This window comes from Micromys minutus (genome assembly GCF_963924665.1).
Source record: "Micromys minutus genome assembly, chromosome: X".
Classification (NCBI taxonomy): domain Eukaryota; kingdom Metazoa; phylum Chordata; class Mammalia; order Rodentia; family Muridae; genus Micromys; species Micromys minutus.
This window is the reverse complement of record NC_137970.1, coordinates 29,977,149-30,000,140: the sequence shown is the minus strand read 5'-3', so window position 1 is coordinate 30,000,140 and position 22,992 is coordinate 29,977,149. Positions and strand designations below refer to the sequence as shown.

Here is a 22,992-nt window from a genome sequence, read left to right as displayed (position 1 = left end):
AAGAATGCTTTAAGATATTTTTGATCTATTGGGAGGCTAAGGCAAAAGGATGATGAGTTGGAGTCACATAGCAAGCTCAACACCAATACCTCTTTTCAAAAAAAAAACAGATAAAAGACAGGTTCTAAATAACTCATTTTCATTAAAAAAGACAGGTTCTGGGTCAAAAGAAATGACCAACAAGGGGCCAGATAAAGTGGCTTCATTTGTTTGAGGAGCTAATTGTATAGATGGTGTTGACCCAATGTGAATGAACTTTCTAACAGAGAAATCTATTAGTAGGTAAGAGTGTGATGACTTTTGTTTACTGGATGTGTTTAAGCAAACTGAATATTGCTAGTTTGAAGCTATGTGTGTCAGGTCCAGACATTGGGTAGAAACAGACTGAAAATATTTAAAAGTCTTTCTCAATTTTACATTCCTTGATCATGAATGTCCTAATACTTCCTAATATTGTCTCCTTTTCTGTTGGCCTTGTTTTCTTTGCCCTGAATACATAGGAATTTCTTGATATATATTAAAATTAATTGATAAATACATTTGCAATAGAAGTGTCTCTAAATTTAAATTTCATAGAGTAAGAAAATTCAGATTGTGGAAGTATTTGTTAAAAGATGAATGAAGCTTTGGGGCTAGAGAAGTGGCTCAGTGGTCAAGAATACCCACTGCTCTTGTAGAAGACCTGACTTCAGATCCCAGTGACCATGTTTGGTAGATCACAATCACCTGTAACTCCAGCTCCAAAGGATCCCACAGCCTTTTCTTGTCTCTGCAGAACCTGCACACACAGGCACATACATAATACATACATACATACATATGTATAATTTAAAAATAAAAAATACTTTTAAAATAATGATTAATAAAATTAGGAACTTAAAAAGTAAACAAAATATAAGCTAGATTTTTTTCAAATTTCTTTAAAAATTAAAATTGGTTGGTGGTTGAGTCTCTGCCCCAAATGTGCAGCTTGGACTTCATATAGGTCCATTAACAATTGGAGCAGGGGGGCTGTCTCTGACTCTGTTGCCTGCCATTGGATCCCCTTCCATACCTGGACTGTCTAGTTGGGTCTCAGTGGAAGAGGAGGTGCTTAGTTTTAGGGAGACTGGATATCTCAGAGTGGGGTGGTACCAAACAGGGCTCCCCTTCAGAGAAGGGGAGAGGGTAATGGGGAGAGAATTTGAAAGGGTGGGACTGGAAGGAGAAGAGAGATGGTGACTGATTGGGATGTAATGTAAATAAAAAATTTAAATTATGAAAAAAATTAAGTAAAAATTAAAAAAATAAAATTGACATCATAATGTGGGTATAGGCATTCTCTTTGTTTTTGTTGTTTGTTTTTCTAGAAAATGTCTCTCTGTGTAGCAGTGGCTGTTCTGGAACTTGCTCTGTAGACCAGGCTGGCCTCAAAATCAGGGATCCACCTATCTCTATTTCCCAGTGCTGGGATTAAGTGTGTACCACTATACCTGGCTTTATATAAGCATTCTTATGTTTTGAAATTTTACAGCCTATCCAAGTTTGATGAACGGTGCTGTTTTCTCTATGTCCATGATAATTCTGATGACTTTCAAATCTACTTTTCCACTGAAGACCAGTGTAATAGGTGAGTTATAGTTAATTTAGGTATGTGCAATGTATTTATGACATATTGAAGGATCATCGTTATGAAAAATGTTAACTATACTATCTTTCTTGAAAATTTTAATTCATATAGAATTGGTTTTACAACATTGAGGTAGAATCTACATACCTTGCAACCATCTAAAGTATATAAGCTAATAATTCTAATGTAGCTCTAAACTTTTACAACCATCACAATATAATTTTTAAAGTATTTTCATTATTCATAACACAGTAGCCATTAATATTCACTTACTATTTTTATCTTATCCAAATCCTCTATAACCTCAGCTCTACACAACTACCAACCTATTTTCTATGAATTGTCCATTTTGGACAATATGTGTATTTGTCATGACATTATATGTGGCCTCTCATGCCTGGCTTCTTCTCTTTAGTGTCCAGTTTTTAAGAGTTTTCCATGGCATGCCATATCTCAATACTGTGGCCTTTGGGGCCTTATCAGCAATTCTCCCTTATAGAACCAATAGTACATTTTATTTGTCTGTTCATCAGTTGCTGGTCATGTGGGATTCTTCTAGCTTTTGGATTATTATGAATTTTACTTCTGTGTACATCCATATGCAAGTTTTGTTAGTATGCCAAGTTTGTAGATTTTGGGCATCAAAATACTGGATTTTAGGGTAACTCTTCTCCCAATTACATTCCCATTAGTAATATATGAAGGTTCCAACTTCTCCACCTCCCTGTCTTTTATTGTCTGAATTTTGATAGTTCTAGCTATCATAGTGGGTATTTGTTTGAATTGAATTTCCCTATTGACAAATAGTTCTAGGCATCTTTTCATGTGTTGATTGGACACTTTTTTGTATATGCTTTAAAGAAATGTGTGTTCAAGTCCTTTGCCCAACTTTTAAAAAATGTAATTTCTATTTAGAAAAATGTTGAAAAGTGTAGGAAAGTTTCAAAAAAGCAAGAATTACCATGAATGCTTTACCCAGAATTCCTCAATGCTTTTACTACAGTCATTTTATATTGTTTCTATATGCATGTTTGTTTTCTCTAAACTAATGAGGAGTAAGCCATGGAAGTAATGCCTTATTGCATCTAAATATTTCAGTATAGTTCCAAAAAAAAAAAAAAAACCAAGAAATCTTCCCTTATATACTTATTATAGTTATATAATTGGGAATTAAGATGGACATGGGATTATAATCTAGTACAAAATTTTACTTACTTTCTATCCTAATGTCTTTATAGCAAAACAAACTACTTTATCTTTGGTTTCTAGTCTAGAATCATGTCCTGCTTGAGTGGCCATCTCTGTCTCCTCTCATCTTGAAAACTTAATACTTTCAAAAAGTACAGGCCTTATATGTTGTATAGGTCTTTAATTTGGGCTTGTTTCCTATTTTCTCATAATTATATTATATTTGGGTAGGAATAGAACAAAATTGATACTGCATATTGCTTAGTACATTATAACAGAGGATACTCAATATCTTTGTCTTATTCCTGATGATGTTAACTTGGATTGCTGATGAGAAAGTGACGTTTGTTCATTTTTAGTTGGCCTATTTGTCTTGTTATTATGGGGTACTTATATATTGTACATACATAGCCAGCTGCAATTTGCTAAGACTTTATCCCATTCCGTGAGTTATCTTTTCACATCATTGGTAAGTATCACAACACAAATATTTTTAATTATTAGATTTATCCACTTTTTGTCATTTGCATTTTTGTTTATATTTATGGGGGGGCTGGAGATAGCTCAGCAGTTAAGAGTACTTGTGGAGATCCTACAAGTGGCAGTGCACAATTACCTGTGACTCAAGATCCAGGTGATCAAATGCTGTCTTCTGGCCTCTATGATCTGCATTATACACATGGAATATGTAGAGATTAGCAAGCATGCACAGGTATGCACAGGCATGCACAAAAAAATCAAATTTAAATTAAAAATGCTTTACCTAATTTGAGGTATTCTATGGGTTTTCTTTTCTAAATTTATAATAGGCTCGGCTATCATATTTAGGTCTCTGTTCCATTTTAAATTTATTTTATGTATTTACTTATTGTTGGGTGTGGGGTGACAAGGTGTTCATGTGGAGATAAGATGACAACTTGTTAGAATAGATTTTCTCCTTCCACCATTTGGATCCCAGGGATTGACTTTAGGTCTTCAGGTCTGGCAGCAAGTGACTTTACCTGATAAGTTATGTCACTATCCCTTTAAATTTTTAATATACTATAAGATAGGAATATAACTTTGCACTTTGTATGTGGTATTTGTCCCAACACCATTTATTGACAAAAATACTCTTTTCTCCTTCAAGTTAGTCTTGGCATTTGTAGAAAATGGATTGGTCCTAAATTTAAGAGATCATTTCTGGACTCCTACTTATTTGCATATCTATCCATTTGCAAGTATACCTTATTACAGTAGCTTTCAGAAAGTTATAAAATCATGAAATGTGCACATTTTAATTTTGTGCTTATTTTTCAAGATTATTTTGCTTATTGTTAGTGCTTGCTTTTGCCAAGGAGCAGCCTCAACTTGGAAAGGAAGGGGTGTTTGGGAGTAGCTAAAAGAATGACTCAGGTCAGTTTGTGGGGTACAGTTGACAGCCCTGTATTCTACTTCTGCTGCCAGACAGCTCATCCAGATAGTTCAGCTCTCATAGATCAAAGCCTAGTCTTTTATTTACATATCAATTCAATCTTTATTCCAGGCTCTCTTTTGATTATTCCTGGAAGCAGCATCCTTAGTCCCTTGATCTTAGAAAAAAACAGCAAGTATATTTCTTTAACATTGAAAATGAATTCAGAGATCTGCCTGCCTTTGTAAAAACAGATAATGAGCTATTTGGATGGAATCTCATTTTATGATTGCCACCTCACCTGGGCCTTATCTGGAGCTCTGTTCCAGACTGACCTTGAACTCAGGATTCTGTCTGCCTTTGTAAGCACAAATTATAAACTTAACTGGGTGGGATCTTGTCCTGTGATCACCACTCCCCAAATCTTTTTATCTTTTTCCTTAGTATCTTTCTGACAAGCTGGTTCATAGTACCACTGCTCTGTTTTTGTTTTGGGGGGGTTGTTTGTTTGTTTGTTTTAGGTCTTTGAAGCTCCTTATACAGATCATATTGCATCCTTACATTTCTCATAGTTGAGAAATTATGCATTCTTCTTAAAACTCATGTTTTCAGAGTTCTTTCCCACAGCCTTAAGGGCTGTCCTGAAAGTCACAACATTTACCATTTTGTTAAGGACATTAGACATACTCCTGCCTCATAGACTTGTGCTGTCTCTGATTATCGAGGAATCATTAATTTTGGCATTATACAAACAAAACTTAGGTCCAGCAACTGTCAACACTCTTGGAGGTCCACACCCTGCTGGCTTTGTTCCGGTGGCAGGAACCATGTCACACCATCCCTTCCATGATCATGCAAGATTCTGCATGATTTTCCATGTTAATTTTGGGGTCAGCTTGTAAATGGGTATGGGGAAAAGATAGAGAGAGGTTTGATGGGAAGCTTGTTTGAAATATTAATCAATTCAGGGAGCATCACCATATTATCAGGCTGTTGTTCAATCTGTGAGCATAGGTTGCCTTTCTATTTATTTATATTTTATTAAATTTTCTTTTATCAGTGCTTTTTACTTTCAGTTCATAAATTTTGTGCTCCTTTTACCTGAATGTTTTATTCTTTTGAGACTCTTGTAAATTAAGTTTTTTATTAATTTCAAAATAGGCCTAACCATTGTGCATTGGTTTTATAGTCTTTATGAATGTATTAGTTTTGATAGTTTTGAAGATACTGCTTTCTGGTTTTGTGCATATATATGTGTTGTACATATCTGACTTTGTGCATGTGTAATAAATATTGGCAGAAACCGGAAGAGGGCATCAAGTCCCCTGGAACTAGAGTTATGGGTTGTTGTGAGCTTCCCTATGTGAGTACTGGGAACTAAACATGGGTCCTCGGCAAGAGCTGTAGCTTTTAACCACTGAACCATCTCTCTAGCCACGAGTGCTAATAGTTTTAATTGAATTCTTTAGGGTTTTCTGCCAATATCTTGCCATGTAAGGACATGGTGTTGTTTCTTCCTTTATAACATAGATGGCTCTGTATATATTTTTTGCCTAAATATCCTGACTCTGCAACTCTAGTACAGTGTGGAATAGGCATGGCAAGAAGGGACATCTATTTTTGGACCTGATCTTAAGAAGAAAGTAACCAGTGTTTCCCCTTTAACTATGAATTTAGCAGCCAGTTTTTACAAACAGCCTTTATTAGTCTAAATGGATTTCTTTTATTCCTAGTTTGAGTGACAGTGTTGGGTAATTTCAGGAGACTTTAGCTCACTTTATCTCAATCATTATCACAGTATATTTAGAGATCAGGTAAATAGCATACTACAGAACATACTGAGTCACAACCCTCAATTTACAGTAAGAAAATGCTGCTGAATATTGGGCAAAACACAGTTTTATTACAAGGTCTAGTTTAGTACTCAGTTACTTTATATCACAAAGTTTAGTTTAATAAATTTTAGTTGAGGTGTGCCATGTATGCAAGTAAAGTGTATACATTTCACTGAAATATGCAGTTAGATACCTTTATACCTATACCAGTTACCTGACATAAATGTATACTCATGTAACTGTTTTCCATATCAGCACTCTGGAAGATGCCTTGTGTCCCACCCTAGTTATCAAACCCCCTCTAGTGATAATTACTTTGATTTCTATTACCATGGTTAATTATGTCCATTTTACTCCTTCAAATGAATAAAATTAAATCGTTTGTATTCTTGTCCCTGGTTTCTTAAAATAATAGCCATGAAATTAAGCCATGTTGTTTATGCCCATTTATCCCTTTTATCTCTTGAAGTGTTTCATTACATGAACATGCAGCAGCTTATCTGTTCTCCTACCAATGAACATTTAGATCATGTCCACTATGAATAATCTTATACATTCCCTTTGGTGAGCACAAACATTGAATCTGTTGAGTATACACCTAGAAGTGGATTGTTCTATCAAAAAGGAGGTTTATATTCAGCTTTGGCTTATAGTTAGTGCCAGAGATTTTCCAAAATGGTCCCAAAAATTTACATTTCCACTAGCCACATATAAAGGGTCTGGTTCCTTTGTATGATTGGCAACAGTTACTACTATCTTCTAACTTTTACTGTAATGAATAAATGCATATTATGTGTCTCCTAAGAAGTTTATCAGGTATCCCAGCATTCATGTACTAGAAGAAATACTAGTGGGTTGTGTTGGGGAGAAAAAGAACATTGTAAAATTAAAATTTACACTATTCCTATCTAACATCTTAACAGAGAAATACAGATAAACATTGTCTGAGTCAATATCATGCACATTTTAAAAAGTGATTACATAGGACTAAGAATGGGGCATATGCAGCTCAGCATTTGTGATAAAGTTGTATGGGTAACTGTTGATATTAAGCTTCATTTTGTCAACACAATGACATGGGCACTTTATGTATTTCCTCATTGTCCTTCCTCATATAAGAATTTCTGTCTCACTGAGAACTTGAGACTGCCCACAACTTGAGAGGAGAAAGTTCCACTATCCTTAGCACTGATTAGTTTACATTTGAATACTGGTCTCAAAGCCATAGTTAAAGTGTAATTCAGGGACATGATTGAAAAGGACATAGTACTCCCTAAGGACCCAGTTATACCACTCCTGGGCATATGCCCAAAAGATGTTCCAACATATAACAAGGACACATGCTTCACTATGTTCATAGCAGCCTTATTTATAATAGCCAGAAGCTGGCGAGAACCCAAATGTCATTCAGTAGATGAATGGATACAGAAAATGTGGTACATTTACACAATAGAGTACTACTCAGTTATTAAAAACAAGTTCATGAAATTCTTAGGTAAATGGATAGAACTAGGAAATATCCAGAGTGTGGTAACCCAATCACAAAATACAAACAAACAAAAAACATTTGGTATGTACTCACTAATAAGTGGATAATAGTCCAAAAGCTTATATTACCCAAGATTCACAGACCACATGAAACTCAAGAAGGAAGACCAAAGTGCAGATGCTTCAGTCCTTCTCAGATGAGGGAATAAAATATCCACAGGAGGAAATATGAAGACAGAGTTTGGAGCAGAGACTGAAGCAAAGGCCATCCAGAGACTGCTCCACCTGGGAATCCAGCCCATATACAAGCCACCAAACCCAGACAATACTGCCAAGAAGTATATGCTAACAGGAGCCTGATATAGCTGTCTCCTGAGAGGCTTTGCCATGTCATGACAAATACAGAGGCAGATGCTCACAGCCTACCATTGAACTGAGAATGGGGTTCACAATGGAGGAGTTAGAGAAAGAATTGAAGGAGCTGAAGGGGTTTGCAACCCCATAAGAACCATAGTCCCAACCAAACAGAGCTCCCAGGGACTAAACCACTATCCAGAGAGTGCACATGGGTGGACCATGGCTCCAGTTGAGCATTTAGCAGAGGATGGCCTTGTTGGGCATCAGTGGGAGGAGAAGCCTTTAGTCCTGCCTACTCCATTCCCGTACTTGATGTCCCAGTATAGGGGAATGTCAGAGTGGAGAGGCAGGAGGGGGTAGGAGGGTGGAGAGGCACCCTCATAGAAGCAGGGGGAGGGAGGATGGGATAGGGGGTTTTGGAAAGGAAACCAGAAAGAGGATGACATTTGAAATGTAAATAAAATATATCCAATAAAAGTAAAATGAAAAAAAAAAGAGAAAAGGCTTGTTAATAGAATGGCTCACAAATTAGTCCTGGGGAAAACAGTAAAGGACAAGAAGAAAAGGCTTATAGGAACATGATGAAAGTATTCACCTTTTTTTTCTTTTTTTTCTTTTTTTGAGACAGGGTCACACTATGCTGTCCCAGCTGTCCTGGAACTTGTTAAGTAAACTAGGCTGGCATCCAACTCATAGATACCCACCTGACTCTGCCTCCAAAGTACTGGGATTAAAGACATAAGCCACTGTGCCTTACCGGGTATTTACATTTCTAATGGGTGTTATTATGTAGAAAAAGAATTATTTATCTTGTTTATTTTTTTTATTTTAAGCTGATGCACAAATTTATAATATATGCATATACTATGTAATATTCAAATTAGAGCAAATAGTTAGTCTCCTTTACAGTTTTCATTTCTATAATGAAAACGTTAAAACTGTCTCCTAATAGTTTTGAAAACTGTAGTATATGGAGGCATAGTAATGCATTTCTATAATTCCAGCACTAAGGAGGTCAAGGCAAAAGGATCACCACAAGTTCTATACCAGCCTGGGCTACATAGTAAAGCCCAAGCTGACTGGGCTATAACTGAGAGACTGTTTCAAGAAACCAAAAAATAAACAAGACTTGAAAGTACAGTATATTATTGTTATCTATAATATACTGTATATAATAATAACTCTACTTACATAGAACATCAATACTTCCTTTTTTCTAACTATATATAACCATTGTCCATTGATCATCCTTTTCTATTTATTTGTTTGTTTGTTTATTTGTTTGTTTATTTGCATTGGTGATTTTCCTGCATGTGTGTCTGTGTGAGGGTATCAGATCTTTTGGAACTTTTTAAAAATGAAACTTAAATATAGTTGTGAACTACTATATGGGTAGTGGGAATTGAACCCAGGTCCTTTGAAGAACAGCATCTCACTTATGTTCTTAACCACTGAGCCGTCTCCTCAACCCCTCCCTTTCCTCTGCTATCCCCAGCCTTTAGTAATCACCATTCTTTTCTGACCTAAAATCGGTCGGTCTGTCAAAGAGAAATCTACATTCCCAAGTTTATTGCAGGACTTAGTAGTCAAAAATAGAAACAGTCCAAGTGTCCACAAATGATGTATGCATAAAGAAAATGTGGTACCTATACAAAAATGAATGTAGTTAAGTCTGCATCTGTGGGTGAAACCCACAAAAGTGAAGTCTTTAGTTTAATAGAAGCAAAACTGTTCTTGCTGAGTTCTACATATGTGCTGCATTTAAGAGAGGTGCTTTGGCATCAGGTAACCAGCTAGTTGAAAGAGATACAACATGGAGAGAACTTAGGTATCACATATGTTTTAGAACTATATTAAATTATCACTAAATTACCATGTCAAATCAAGAGTGGAATGATTGTTCCACAACTCAGAGGTTTAGTATATGTTTGAGTACAATTTCATATAGTAGAGTTAAGTTAAACATAAGGAGCAAGAGTGATGCTGATGGGTAATACCCTGGGGCATTTATTGTTCTAGATTTTGTTCTTTGGTCAAAGAGATGCTAACCAATGGAGTGGGCAGTACAATGGAGTTGGAAGGAGAGGCTGATGGAGACACCTTAGAGGTAAGTCACATAAGACCCAGAACTAGCAAAAACATCCTTTCATAATGCCTTTGGTGCGTAAAGGGGAGTGTCCCAATTTGCATGTGAAATCCTTTATTGAATATAGTTAAAGATACGTTTGAGCCAGCCAGAACTGCTGTCAGTAGGTCTCAGAAATTAAGTTTAATTTATCTCTATAGAAAAATCATATGATCCTGTCCGAATGTTAAAGAAAAATGGCCACGGGTTAGATTAAATTTTTCTTTCATACATAACTATGCAAAGTATATTTTTCTACATTAGTATGTATGAGACTCCAACAGAAATAGTTGACAGGGTAGAAACAGACTTTTACTTAAATGGACTTTAGTTATATCTCCTTATAGATGGTATATTAAATATAGCTGTGTTTAAATCTCTTTAAAGAAAATTACATTATCATAAGCTTACTTGGATAGCAGGGTTGTAGCCTACAGTGACCACACCATTTATGTGTGCTTAAATCTTGCAGTCTTTGAGATTTGCCACTAATTGAAGTTCTTCCAGTAATTATAATTTAATGAGATTTTATTACATATTTTGAAGCTAGACTAAAATAAATTCCTTATGGTTTTCTTCAAAAAGCTGTTAAAGTGTTCATTTTAAGAAATTGGGTCATGTACAAGAATTATTAGTTCCAGTCAAAGTGTGTTACAGAAGTGGACTAGATTATTGCCTTTACAGGCAACAAATATGACAAAGAGGGAAACTGAGATAAGCCTTTGCAGCAGGCTTGTTTCTAGTGCTGTCAGACAGGACAGACCCTTAAGTTATCTTAATTGTATAGTAACTGACATGAGCATCTTTAGGTATATAAGAAAGAGCATACACATTATTCAATGTATAAATTGATGTGAGGTAAATAGAAGTAGTGGGGGCATGCCAAACTCCAGAAATAATCATTGCTCTCTCTGTTTTACATAAGAATTGCTTAGACTACTGTCACCTTTGTTTTTTCTTGTTGTTGTTGTTTTTAGTACAGAATAGAGTTTATTTAAGTCATGGGAGAGTTAAAAGGGTAGTAGAGGCAGAGAGAGAGAGGGAGAGGGAGAGAGAAGAGAGAAGAGGAAGAGAGAAGAGAGAAGTAGAGGAATAGAGGAGAAGAAGCCGGCCATGAGCATGTGGTGGGAGAGGGGGAAGGTAAGGGGAAGAGGAAGGATAAGGGTGAGAGAGCAAGAGAGGCAAGAGACAAGAGAGCATCATCACCTTTGTTTTAATCATGAACAACAACAACAAAAAAAAACGTTGAGTGCGTGTAGTGGCTTATTATTGTTGTCATTTTCAACTTATTGTATATGTGCACCCTTTGTGTGGGCACATGTGTCAAAGGCTAACTCTGGAATTGATCTCCTTTCTCTGGGTTCGGAGGGTTGAATTTGGGTCACTAGGCTGGCATGGTGAGCACCATTACCCATTGGCCTTGATTTTGTTTTGTAAGACAGCTTTTCTTGCCCAGGCTAACCCAGAGCTCTCATGAACTTCCTGCCTTAGCCTCTGGGTGCTGGAATTATAGACACGTGCTAGCCTTGTTCAGCAGGGCTGCCTTAGCTTTTAATAATAAGACTGGTGAAACAGAGCAGCAATCCTAGTTGTAAAGTATATTTGCAGCAAGTGCTAGCTCTCCATGAAGGAAGGGGGGCCATCCCAACATGTTCTGTATTCTATATCAAGATAATATTAACTTTAACCTTTAATTCTTTCCTGGGCTGTTGAAAGAGGTTTGTTTCCTGACAAGTTAATAAGAGGCCATGCAGGAAGGTACTTATTTGTGGTTCTTAACATGCTTAGAAAGTTTTAAATTGCAGCATTAAAATGATATAAAATCTCCAAAAGGTAAGGCAGGTAATTTACAGGTGAGTGCTATTTGTTTACTTTCCTGAATTGTACTTCATTAAGTCATTCTGTAAACACACAAACGAATGAGAATAATTGTTAAATGAAAGAGTGTATAACCTAAAAACTGTATTTTGTTTGTTTGGCACTCAACTAATGCTTTATAGTTTTGAAAGCTTGTTAGATAACCTTTGAGTTTCTCTTTGGCAAGTTGTGTTTTGTCATTTATTTATTTATTTACTTATTTATTCTGTTGTTTTACCTTGTTTAGTATGAGTATGACCATGATGCGAATGGGGAGAGAGTTGTCTTGGGGAAAGGCTCCTATGGGGTTGTGTATGCCGGCCGGGATCTCAGTAATCAAGTGCGAATAGCCATCAAGGAAATCCCAGAGAGAGATATCAGGCAAGTTGAGACTGCCTTCAATATTCTACATTTGCTATCTCAACACTATATCCCAGGCCTACCACTGATGCCGAAAGCATTGAATGATTTAATCTGTGTCAGCTGAACAATGTGGCTACTTTCTGTTGTCAGAGCTTGTAATGTTCTTGTTTAAAGGGTGATCTGCGTTTATTCTCTGCATGTTATAAATATGTTAGGAAAAATGCAGCCTACTAAGAGGTTTATGGGTTACAGAAGTCATATTTCAAAAGAAAACCGTATTTCTGCCCATAACTATGTCTGAAATTTTACATTTTATGCAGTTATTTTGAAAATATTTTAAAATGTAACTGAGAAATTTTTTTCTCTTTGTTTTTCAGTGCTGGGGATAGAACCCAGGTCCTCGAGCATGCTAGGCAAGCACTCTACCACTGAGCCACACCTCCAGCCTTGACTGAGGGCTTTTAAATTTGCACTGTAACAATTGAAAATGGCTATGATTTGTCCGGATATGTCATTACAGAACTTAAATGCTGTTAAAAAACAGTCTCACCATACAAATTTTGTTAATAACTGTGCCCTTCAACATCACCCATAGACTAAGGCTATGTTTGTGTTCCCAGTATTCCAACTTACTCAGCAATTTTATTTTTACATTTATTTCTTTATTTTTCAGAGTAGATTTTGATCATAGTCTTTCCCTTCCCCCAGTTCCTTCCAAATCCTTTCCACATCTCTACCCATCCAACTTCATGTTCTTTGAGTTCATGCCATTTAAAATGTATACCTTATGTAAATCTACTGTTGAATGATTCTGTAAAGAAGCTACACATGCAATCATGACCCCAACAGAAATAACCATTCATGAGCCACAGACACAACCACCATAGTTGCAGTGTTGCATCCAGCACTGGGTGTTGTTGGATATGTGCACACATTCCCTCCATCTAGTGACCACTGTCTAAGGCTATGTTACACAGGATTTCTAGCAACTGTAGGACTATCCATTCATTCACTAATTTGTTCATTTTCAGTGGGATAATATAGTATATGAATTATAACAAAGGCCTAAAACAAAATAATCTGATCGCTTCATATTACCAATATGGAAACCAAGCTTAATGGAGATTCAAGGACTCCCAAAGGGACATACAGAAACAAGATGCTCATTCCAGTCTTTTGAGGCACTCGTCGAATATTCTCTCTTACTCATGCAATAGATAAGCTGTTGCAGTTACATGGATCTGGGGATATTCTTGGCTGGAACCCCCACTGGTAGCACTAGCTGTTCTAGCTTGTCCTTGCCCACAGAAGTTCCTGGGGTTTTTAAGTCAGAAAGGGCTTGAAACATCATTTTGTCCAATTTTTAAACTTTTTATGCTGAATTGAGAATGACTGGGCATGTTTTTCATTCATGAATCTGGGCTGGTGCTAGGTAGTAAGAGGTGACTATCCTGACCTGAGGGGGGCTGTTTTGGTAGAGAATGCAGATATTGTGCCTGCAACTTAAAATGAGAAGTGCAGTAAGAGAAGGGTACACAAACTGTCTTTAGAAAGCAGGGGAGATAATTTTTCCTGAATGAGCTATTGCAAATTTGAGAGAACACAGATTTTTTGAGGAATAAGTAGGAATAACCTTAGTAGAAAATGAGGCCTATGGGTGGAAATCAGAGCTGTTAAGAAATAAAAGTACAATGAGAAAGCGAACAATTCCTACAAAGCTTAAATATAAGCTATGGGCTAATAAAAAAAGTTCATGAGGCAGGCAAAAATATTAAAAGGGATCATCTGACCTGATTGGAAGGTCCTTTTTGTCACCTTAAAAATATGTTATTAATGTGGAGTCTAGGAAGAAGAGTAGTAAAGTAAAAGTTTCATAAAGAAGTGGAGCGGAGGGAATGAAAAGTCAAAAGGCTGGGACTGGGCAACTCAGTTCTGGGTTGAGTCTGTAGAGTTAGACTAGAAGTCAGTTTAAGATAGAATTTTCCAGACCACTACCTTCCGTAGAAGGAAGAGGATTACTGAAAGAGATTAAAATTTGTTAGAGAATCTATACACAAGCAATAGTAATAGTAGAAATTGTAATCCCTATTGAGTTTTTACCACGTAAAAAAGAAACTTGGGGCACCTTGATTCTCTAGAAACCCTACATAGCTGTGTTGTTACAGATTGAATATTCCTTATCTGTAACTCTTGCAATAAATAAGAAGAGTCTCATATAAGATTTTTTTTCAAATTTGGGACATTTGTGTATACATAATGATGTATGTGTAGGGTATGGGACATAAATCTAAACACAAAATTCCTATACACATAGCCTAAAGGTGATTTTAGATAAACTTTATTATGTCTACATTTTAACAGTAACCCATCACATGCTGTCACGTGTAGCATTTTCTACTGGTGTCATGTTGATACTGGAAATATTCTGGATCATATTGTTTTGTTTTGTTTTTTTAGATTAGGGATACTCAGCCTGTATCCCACGTTTTACAGATGGGAAGTCAAATAGTCTCATGGAAGCTGAGGAAGATATTCCAGAAGGGATCCAGTAGGGTGGTTACTGTTAAGGGAGTATGAGGGCCTAGAGTATTTGGCAGGTGATACAGGTTTTGTTTTTTGTTTTTCTGCAATAGATACTCTCAGCCTCTGCATGAAGAAATAGCTCTGCATAAGTATCTGAAGCATCGCAACATCGTCCAGTATCTTGGCTCTGTTTCAGAGAATGGTTACATTAAGATATTTATGGAACAGGTGCCTGGAGGTAAGTAGCTGTTCTTTTCTGATCTCATGTTCTGAAAATCATTCATGAGCATACTATCTGGACATCATTGCCTCACCATTTAACAAAAACCAGACCTTTTAGAGATGGAAAAACATTGCTTTCTTAGAAAAGCCATATACAACTTTGCAAATGTCACACAAATAGTTCATTTCTGGCTTGATTATTCAGCTTAAAATGCCCACCATCTACTGAGTGCTAATAATGGAGACAAAAAGTTGGAGAGAGTAAAATCTCTGGCCTTGTGCTCTGATTTTCTCAGTCTAGGAGTGTTGAGGTGACTTGGAAAAGGATGGAAAGGGGACAATAGAACTTTTTTCTTAATTTTTACACATATATAGTGTATTATTATTTTATTCACCCCACATTACCCTCTGTTGTCCTTTTTCCACTCCTGCTGACCCCTCTTCTTCCCAACTAGCAGTTTCTTTCTTTCATAACTTTTTTTTGTGATCCACTGGGTTTAAATAGGGTTGCTTATATGAACATGGTTAGGGTTTGTTTTGGTTTGAATTGGAGTATGGCAAACATCTCAGTATCTACACCACTGAAGAAAATTACCTCCAAAACTATTAACGACTAATAGCCTCACTGGCCTTTTTCTATCTGTGATGAAATATTGAAGGGCCCAATCATGTGTAGCTCATATGCAGGGTAACTTAAGTTGCTATGTGTTTATAATTGCAATGGCCATGTCATATCCAAATGGCAATGTTTCTTAGCATTGCTCTATTTCCTCATCTGTAATGGTCCTTCAAGAACAGTGATAGAGGGGTCCCATTTAGGACTCAGCACTCAACAATACTTTAATCTCAGTACTTTGACCAATTGTGAGCATGCATTAACTACTGCCCACTACCAAAAGATTTCACTGACCAGGTCTGGAGCACTAGACTGTAGGTAAAACAGTTTAACGTGTGTATTAGCTACATAACAGTAATAGATTCTCCTCTGTGGCCTATGATCTCTCCAGTCATAGGCTTTTGAACAGATTATTTACAATACCAGGCATGTAATCTCTCTTGGGCAATAGAACTAAAATCCAACAGAAAATGGTTGGTTATCCCCCATGACCATTATGCCATTATTACCTCAGTGAGCAAGCACATCTTGCTAGCCTGGTCACTATTGGAATATGTATAGTTTAACCACTGTGTATACCACTGATTACCTTTCTACACCATCAGGATACATAGCACTTTACAAACCTATGAAAAATAGCCAGCAGAGAGGAAACTAGGTGGTCAGTTCCAGCTTAATTTCTCATCTGTGTCCTGTAACAGTGTTGCATTCAGCAATAATTCTACTAACTAGTTCTATTGGGAAACCAAGAGCAATAGCAATAGCCTATATTGGTTTCTGAGTCTTTGAGGCCTTGCTGGCCATAAATTCAAAGGAAGGTATCCCACACCTTGAACTGGGATTTTCATTTTAAAACCTATAACTTGAGCCGTAAAGATGGATTAGTGGTTAAGAGCATTTATTGCCTCTAGGACCTACACAGTGGTTCACAAATGCCCGTAACTCCAGATGTAAAAAGAGGGTTTCTAAGGATCTGAAACCCTCTTTTTACATCTGGAGGCTCCTGCATATACATGGTTCACACATAGGCCTAAACTCAGGCAAAAACACATACACATAAAATAAAATTAATTCATAAAAAGTTATGGCTTATGGAAGCAGAATTTCCCACACCTTGCAGGATACCTCCCTTCAAATATTTTATTACTATTATTTTCGTTGATGATGATGTTGTTGTTATATATTTTAAATAGTTTACAGAATAATGGGCCTCTTATATGGCTTTTTAATTTTGTTTCTCTGTGTATCCCTGGCTGTCTTATAACTTACACTGAACACTAGGCTGGCCTCAATCTAAGAGATTCACCTGCCTCCACTTCCCTAGTGCTGAGATAAAAGGCGTGTGTCACCACTGCCTGGTTTATATGGTGTTTTTAAGCACCCTTAGTTTTGATAAAGCCTCCTACTATTCCTGTCTTTCCTCTGTCTCTCTATGTCCATCCCCTTTGTCATAGTTAGGGTTTTGTTTTTATTTTGTTTCTATGAAAAGACATGACCATAACTATAAAGGAAAATATTTAATTAAGGACTGGCTTACAGTTTTAGAGGTTCAGTCCATTGTCATAAGGCAGGAAACATGGTAGCATGCAGGAAAACATGGTGCAGAAGAAAAAGCTGAGAGTTCTACATATTGATCCATAGGCAGAAGAAGGAGACTGTCCCACTGGGCATGGCTTGATCATATATGATACTTAAAAGCCTGCCTCCTCAGTGACACATTTCCTCCAATAAGGCCACATCTCCTAATAGTGCCACTCCCTGTGGGTCTGTAGAGGCCAATGACATCCAAACTTCTACACCCCTTAAACCTTTTTATACCTGCTATCACTGACACTTTCATATGACAGCGGGCACAGTTTTTTTTTTAAAGAGATGTTGCAAAATAACAAATGGATAATAAAACCAAATACTAGTGCTTTGCGTATAAACTCCCTATATGTGGGCAGTAGGGTATTGGAAGTAAGAATTCTTTGGATCTAGAACTGGTGGTTTGCATAGGTCTAGCTATTAAGACTATGGAATCTCAGTTTTGTGTTTAGGTAAATACACTCGAGTTAGAGTGGTAATTACTGTAATACTTGAAGTAAACATCATTGGAATATTAAGTAGGCCAGGCTCAGCCAATCTTTGGATAGATTAAATGAGATGATACATATACTAGCTTCTGGAAAAGTGCTTGGCAGTGAGCAGCTGGGTAAATAAGTGTACATTGAAATAGTCTTTTAATATTTTATTTGAACAGTGATGATCTGAATACCAGTGTTAGCTTAGAACTGTCACTTTAGTTTACTTCCCTGATGCCTTACAAATGAATCTTTGTCATTCTGGCGTGTTTTTGTTTGTTTCTTGCTTTTGATTTGTTTCTTGGTTTGGTTTTGCTGTGTTACTTTCTAGGAAGCCTTTCTGCTCTCTTGCGATCTAAATGGGGACCCATGAAGGAACCTACTATCAAGTTTTATACCAAACAGATCCTGGAAGGACTGAAGTATCTACATGAAAACCAGATAGTGCACAGGGATATAAAGGTATAGGAATCTCTAAGTGATCAAGATGGCATTTTTCTAAGCTGTCAGATGGAGACAGCTTTTCAAGACGGCCCCACCCCATGTCAGGTTCATTCTTTGTAGAGAGAATTTATTAAGACCCAACTGTAGGGTGCTGGTTTGTTTAAATCTTCCTTTATACACTCATTGTTGTTCTTTTTCTAAAGGGTGATAATGTTCTGGTGAACACCTATAGTGGAGTGGTAAAAATCTCTGATTTTGGAACCTCTAAACGCCTTGCAGGAATTAACCCGTGTACCGAGACCTTTACAGGTAAGCAGAGCACAGCTGGTTATGTTGTACCATCTTGGATCTAAGCTTTCTCATGAATCTATGGTCATCCGAGAACTACTTATTGGTCACATTCTCGACAAAGAGTATTGTTTTGATTGTTCTAAATTAATGTAATATTTTAAAAACATATATACAGTTCCATAGAATATAGTTTGATTATACTCTTTCTGCTCCCCAGCTCCTCCAAGATCCTTCCTGCCACTCTACCCTCCCAACTTCATGTTCTCTCTCTCTCTCTCCCTTTTTCTCCCCTCATTTTATCCCTCTTCCTCCTACTTTGTGTGCATGTCTTTTTAAAAAAATGAGCTCGCAGAGACTGAACCACCAACCAAAGAACATACATAGGCTGGGCCAAGCTTGCCACCCCCACACACATACATGTAGAAGAGGGCTGCCTGGTCTGGCCTCAGTGGGAGAGGATGTGCATGATCCTGTTGAGACCTGATTCCCCAGAGTTGGACAATATGTGAGGGGGGCACCCTCTCAGAGGGTGAAGGTGATGGGGGAAAAACTGTTAGGGGAGTCATGGAGGGGCAACATTTTGGATGTAAATATTAATTAATTAATTAAGACAATCTTAAAGGAAATCTTCTAAGACAAAAAGCAAAATAAAAGTGAAAAAAACAGGAGTCTGTTTCATGTTGGCAATTACTTTTGGATATAGGGCCTGCCTGCCCTGGACTGTAGGTAATACACCAAATGACAGCCTTAAGTTTCTCCTTGTCCCAGCAGGTATCTATTGCAAATAGTTTCTTGGTTATGGGTAGACTTTGTGTCTTCTCAGTGTTGGGACTTTTGTGTGCTTTGAATCTGTGCAGGTCTTGGGCATTTTGTCACAACCTCTATGAGTTTATATATCAGTTCTGTTTGTTTGACAGACACAGTTTCCTTGAAATCATCTACCACTTCTGGCTTTCACAATCTTTCTGCGCTCCTGTTTGCATAGAGCCTTGATCCTTGAGAGAAGATTTTGATGAGAACATCTCATGTAGGGCTGAATTCGCACTCCAAAGGCTCTCACTTTCTATACACTGTCCATTTGTGGGTCTTTGTATTCCAGTCTTCTCTAATAAGGGTTGAATGAAACACTGATCTAAAAGTATGGCAGTATATCATTGGGAGTGATTTGATATCTACATTCTTTTAGCACAGTGCCTCTCAACCTTCCTAACACTGCAACCTTTTAATACAGTTCTTCATGATGTAGTGACCCCCAACCATAAAATTATTTCATTGGTACTTCATAACTGTAATTTTGCTACTGTTGTAAATTGTAATAGAAATATGTGATATGCAGGATTATCTGATATGTAAACCTTAAAGGAATCATGACTTACAGGTTGAGAACTGCCTCTTTAGCATAATACTACTAGCAAGTTTTCCCCTAGGCCCATGAACTGTCTAGTTTCTCAGGTTCTTGATATTTCAGCAGTGTGGGTATAGATTTTGTCCCATGGAGTGGGTCTTAAATCCAATTTGGAAAGAGATTGGTTACTCCTATAACATGTATGCCCCTATTGTACAAGTATATTTTGCAGGGCTTGACACTGCCCTAGGTGACAGAGTTTATAGCTGGGTAATATTGATGCTTACTTTTTTGCCTCTGCTACTGTACAAAGTACTTTCCAACATCATGAACACTAATCAATAGGGGTAAAACTTCTGGTTGAATAGCAGGTCAATTTCTCCATGCTCAATGTTCTAAGTAACTTGTGTCTTTAGCAATAGGGGCTTCCATCGCGTTATGGAAAATAATCAATAACCATGAAGATAGTAGTGGTGTTTGGTAGTTCTATGGGACCCCTTTGGCTAATGTCCCAACAAGATAGAACTCCTTTCTAGCTGTAGAGGTTTTACTTGGTGTCATAGAATGTCTAGTTGGAACATTGTCTTTCCCATTATATAATGACTCCATTTAACTTCCTTTCATATGTAGATATATTTTAGGAAACTTTTACAGTTGCAAGTTTCCATACAACTTTTCAAACTACTTTAATGTTAATGGTCAACCCCCATATGTAGATTGTCCTGAAGCTGTTTGTATTTTAATGTTAATTCCACTTCCTCAAGAAGGGCTGCTTAGCCCCAAACTCTTGAGGTGACTTCAACTGAACCTTCCCATTTTAATTAGTAAAAGAAAGGAAAGCCAGTGACTGGGCGGGGCGAGGTAGGTGGAGAGGGCTGAGAGGTCTGAGGAGGTCATGGCGACCTGGAGTTTCCCAAGGACCAGGGAGACCCAGGTGGGATTGATTGGTGTTAAAAAGCTATGAACATTAAAGATTTTGTAGGTCTAGTAGTTCATACAGAAAGGTAGTTTGTATCTTTGTCTGTTTGATGCAATCTTGTGTAGAGAGTTTGCAGGTTAAGAGTTGAATATATAAACCTGTATGAAAAGCTATTAGCTGTAGAGTTGTATTTATGTGGGATTTTCGAGTAGAGAAACACCCCCGGACAGAGGCAAAGAACAGGTGGTGGAAAACCACCAGGGAAGGAAGTTGTTAAGACAAGTTGGGCCGTGGTGGCGGCTCAGACGGGGCGCCAGAGGTGCATGAGGCTCCATATCAGGGTCGGGCCTGAGGAGTGAGACCTCAGGGCTGGTAAAGAGATAAACCAATATTTAATTTTTAATATTTACTACAATACCCATATTCTTTTCTTTACTCTTTCCTTCCATTCCCCTCCCCACTTAATCCTCCTTATTCTAGTTTCCCCTTTATAATTTTTGTAACACTATTTTATTTCCCCTTCCTTGGATGATAGATCCTGTCTTCCTCCTGATCACTGATTAGCTACCTAACTTCTGTGGCTTTTCAGATTGAAACATACATATTTAAAATTTAAATGTTCATTTCCACATATAAGAGAAACACAGTATTTGTCTTTTGGGGTCTGAGTTACCTCACTTGGGATGATTGTTTTAAGCTCTATTCATTTAGACTCTTTATGCAGATGAAATATTGCCCTGGACTTTAGAGTGTCTTAGCATTGTTATAGTGAGATGCTTATCTGATATAGCTATGTGTGACACCAATATTACCCTACTTCTTAGCTTTTTTACAAATCAGATAGACAGAAAATTCTGCTGAAATAGCCTAAGGATTCTTACTCAGTAAAATGGCAGTATGTCTTCACAGTTGGCAGCACACCAATCAAAATCATGAGTAATTTTGTATAACTTACTAGGACATTTTATTTGTCTGTCATGAAGATACCTCTTTACTATAGTGATTTTTAACACTTTGCATTTTGATATGATTATGTTTCCAAGGGCGGCTAATTCTTCTGGGGAAATAGGATATTTTATGTGAGTTTGAAGAACTGCATTTTCTTGTCCACCTGATGGTGATGAAACACTCTGAATATTGACAGGGACTGGACTCAAAGGTGACATAAATTACCAGCTGGTTTTCCATTTAACAGACCAGTAGGTAGAAGGCCTCTCACAAGCTACCTGTGGCTTTTTGAAATTCCTGCTTAAAAGCAACTATAGCTAAAACTTTGATCCTTGGAAAGAAGTGCTGATTTTTAATAAGATCTGGTCTCCTACAGAGGAACATGACAGTCATAGAGAGTGTGCTGGGTAGAGCTGTGAAACAGCTCTCATAACCTTATAGGTCTGGAATAAGGAAGCTATGGTTGTTCTGTCCTTGAAATGTCCTTGAAAGTTGTAGAACAGACAAATTCAGACTTATTTGTGATAAATAAAGTCCCAGATTTAAAGAAAAATTTTTCAATAAGAAAATGTTTATTAATCCCTGGGTACCCACAGTGGAAACATGCCCCCTATCAAAAGAAATATGAATCTATTAAAAAAATGACTTTTTAGTTGTATGGCCAATAGAGGTACATGTGTCTTAAAATGAGACAAGGCTACACCAGGACTCAATTAGTGTTTCCCACATAAAGAATATATTAAAGTTATGGGTTTTGATATAAATATGTCCATATATGTATATATATATATATATATATATATATATATATATATATATATATATGAATATGTATATTAGACTTCCCCTCTTTTCTTTAAGCATTTTACAACTTTAATTCAAAATGACTTATATTTTCCTCCTTGGAAGCCACCAATTAGCTTGACTATTTGTAGCAAGAGGTGCTCTGATATGACAGGGATTTATTTCAAAATCATAAAACACCAACAATTGATGTCATAATTAGTTTCCCTGAGGAGCAAAAGAATCACATGGAAAATACATTATTGCATATCGCATTTCCCAAGTAATTGGCTTAAGAAGGCATAAATTTTGCATTACAAAATAATTCAGGAATGTTTAAGGGATAATAAAGAAGGGAATTTCATTTTGGTGAAGAAATTCTCCTACATGTACTTACTCTTTACAAAACAGAACAGTTCTGTAAAGAAGTCTCAGCTGGCTGGTACAGAACTCTGGCTATGGTAGATAATGGTGGAACTTTTCCTCATAGATGCTCTAAGATTGTCTGAACCTTGTTAGGAGAAACAATAATTTAAGCCAGTTGTATGTCCTAGACCCCTCCCTTCCTATGTTCCTATGATGACGGGCTTTTGCCATGTATATGATAAACTAATTACAACAAG

At 37.0% G+C, this 22,992-nt stretch overlaps 1 protein-coding gene across 1 annotated transcript in view; it reads left to right on the top strand.

The window, feature by feature from the left end:
- MAP3K15 (mitogen-activated protein kinase kinase kinase 15) overlaps nt 1-22,992 on the top strand; it is a gene marked incomplete at both ends in the record, with an annotated part of 129,869 nt that overhangs the window by 85,221 nt on the left and 21,656 nt on the right. The window contains 6 exons of the mRNA XM_080910055.1: nt 1,514-1,609; nt 9,890-9,977; nt 12,100-12,233; nt 14,849-14,976; nt 17,971-18,101; nt 18,287-18,392. Coding sequence (XP_080766181.1) covers nt 1,514-1,609; nt 9,890-9,977; nt 12,100-12,233; nt 14,849-14,976; nt 17,971-18,101; nt 18,287-18,392 — 683 coding nt within the window. The remainder of the gene's footprint in view (nt 1-1,513; nt 1,610-9,889; nt 9,978-12,099; nt 12,234-14,848; nt 14,977-17,970; nt 18,102-18,286; nt 18,393-22,992) is intronic.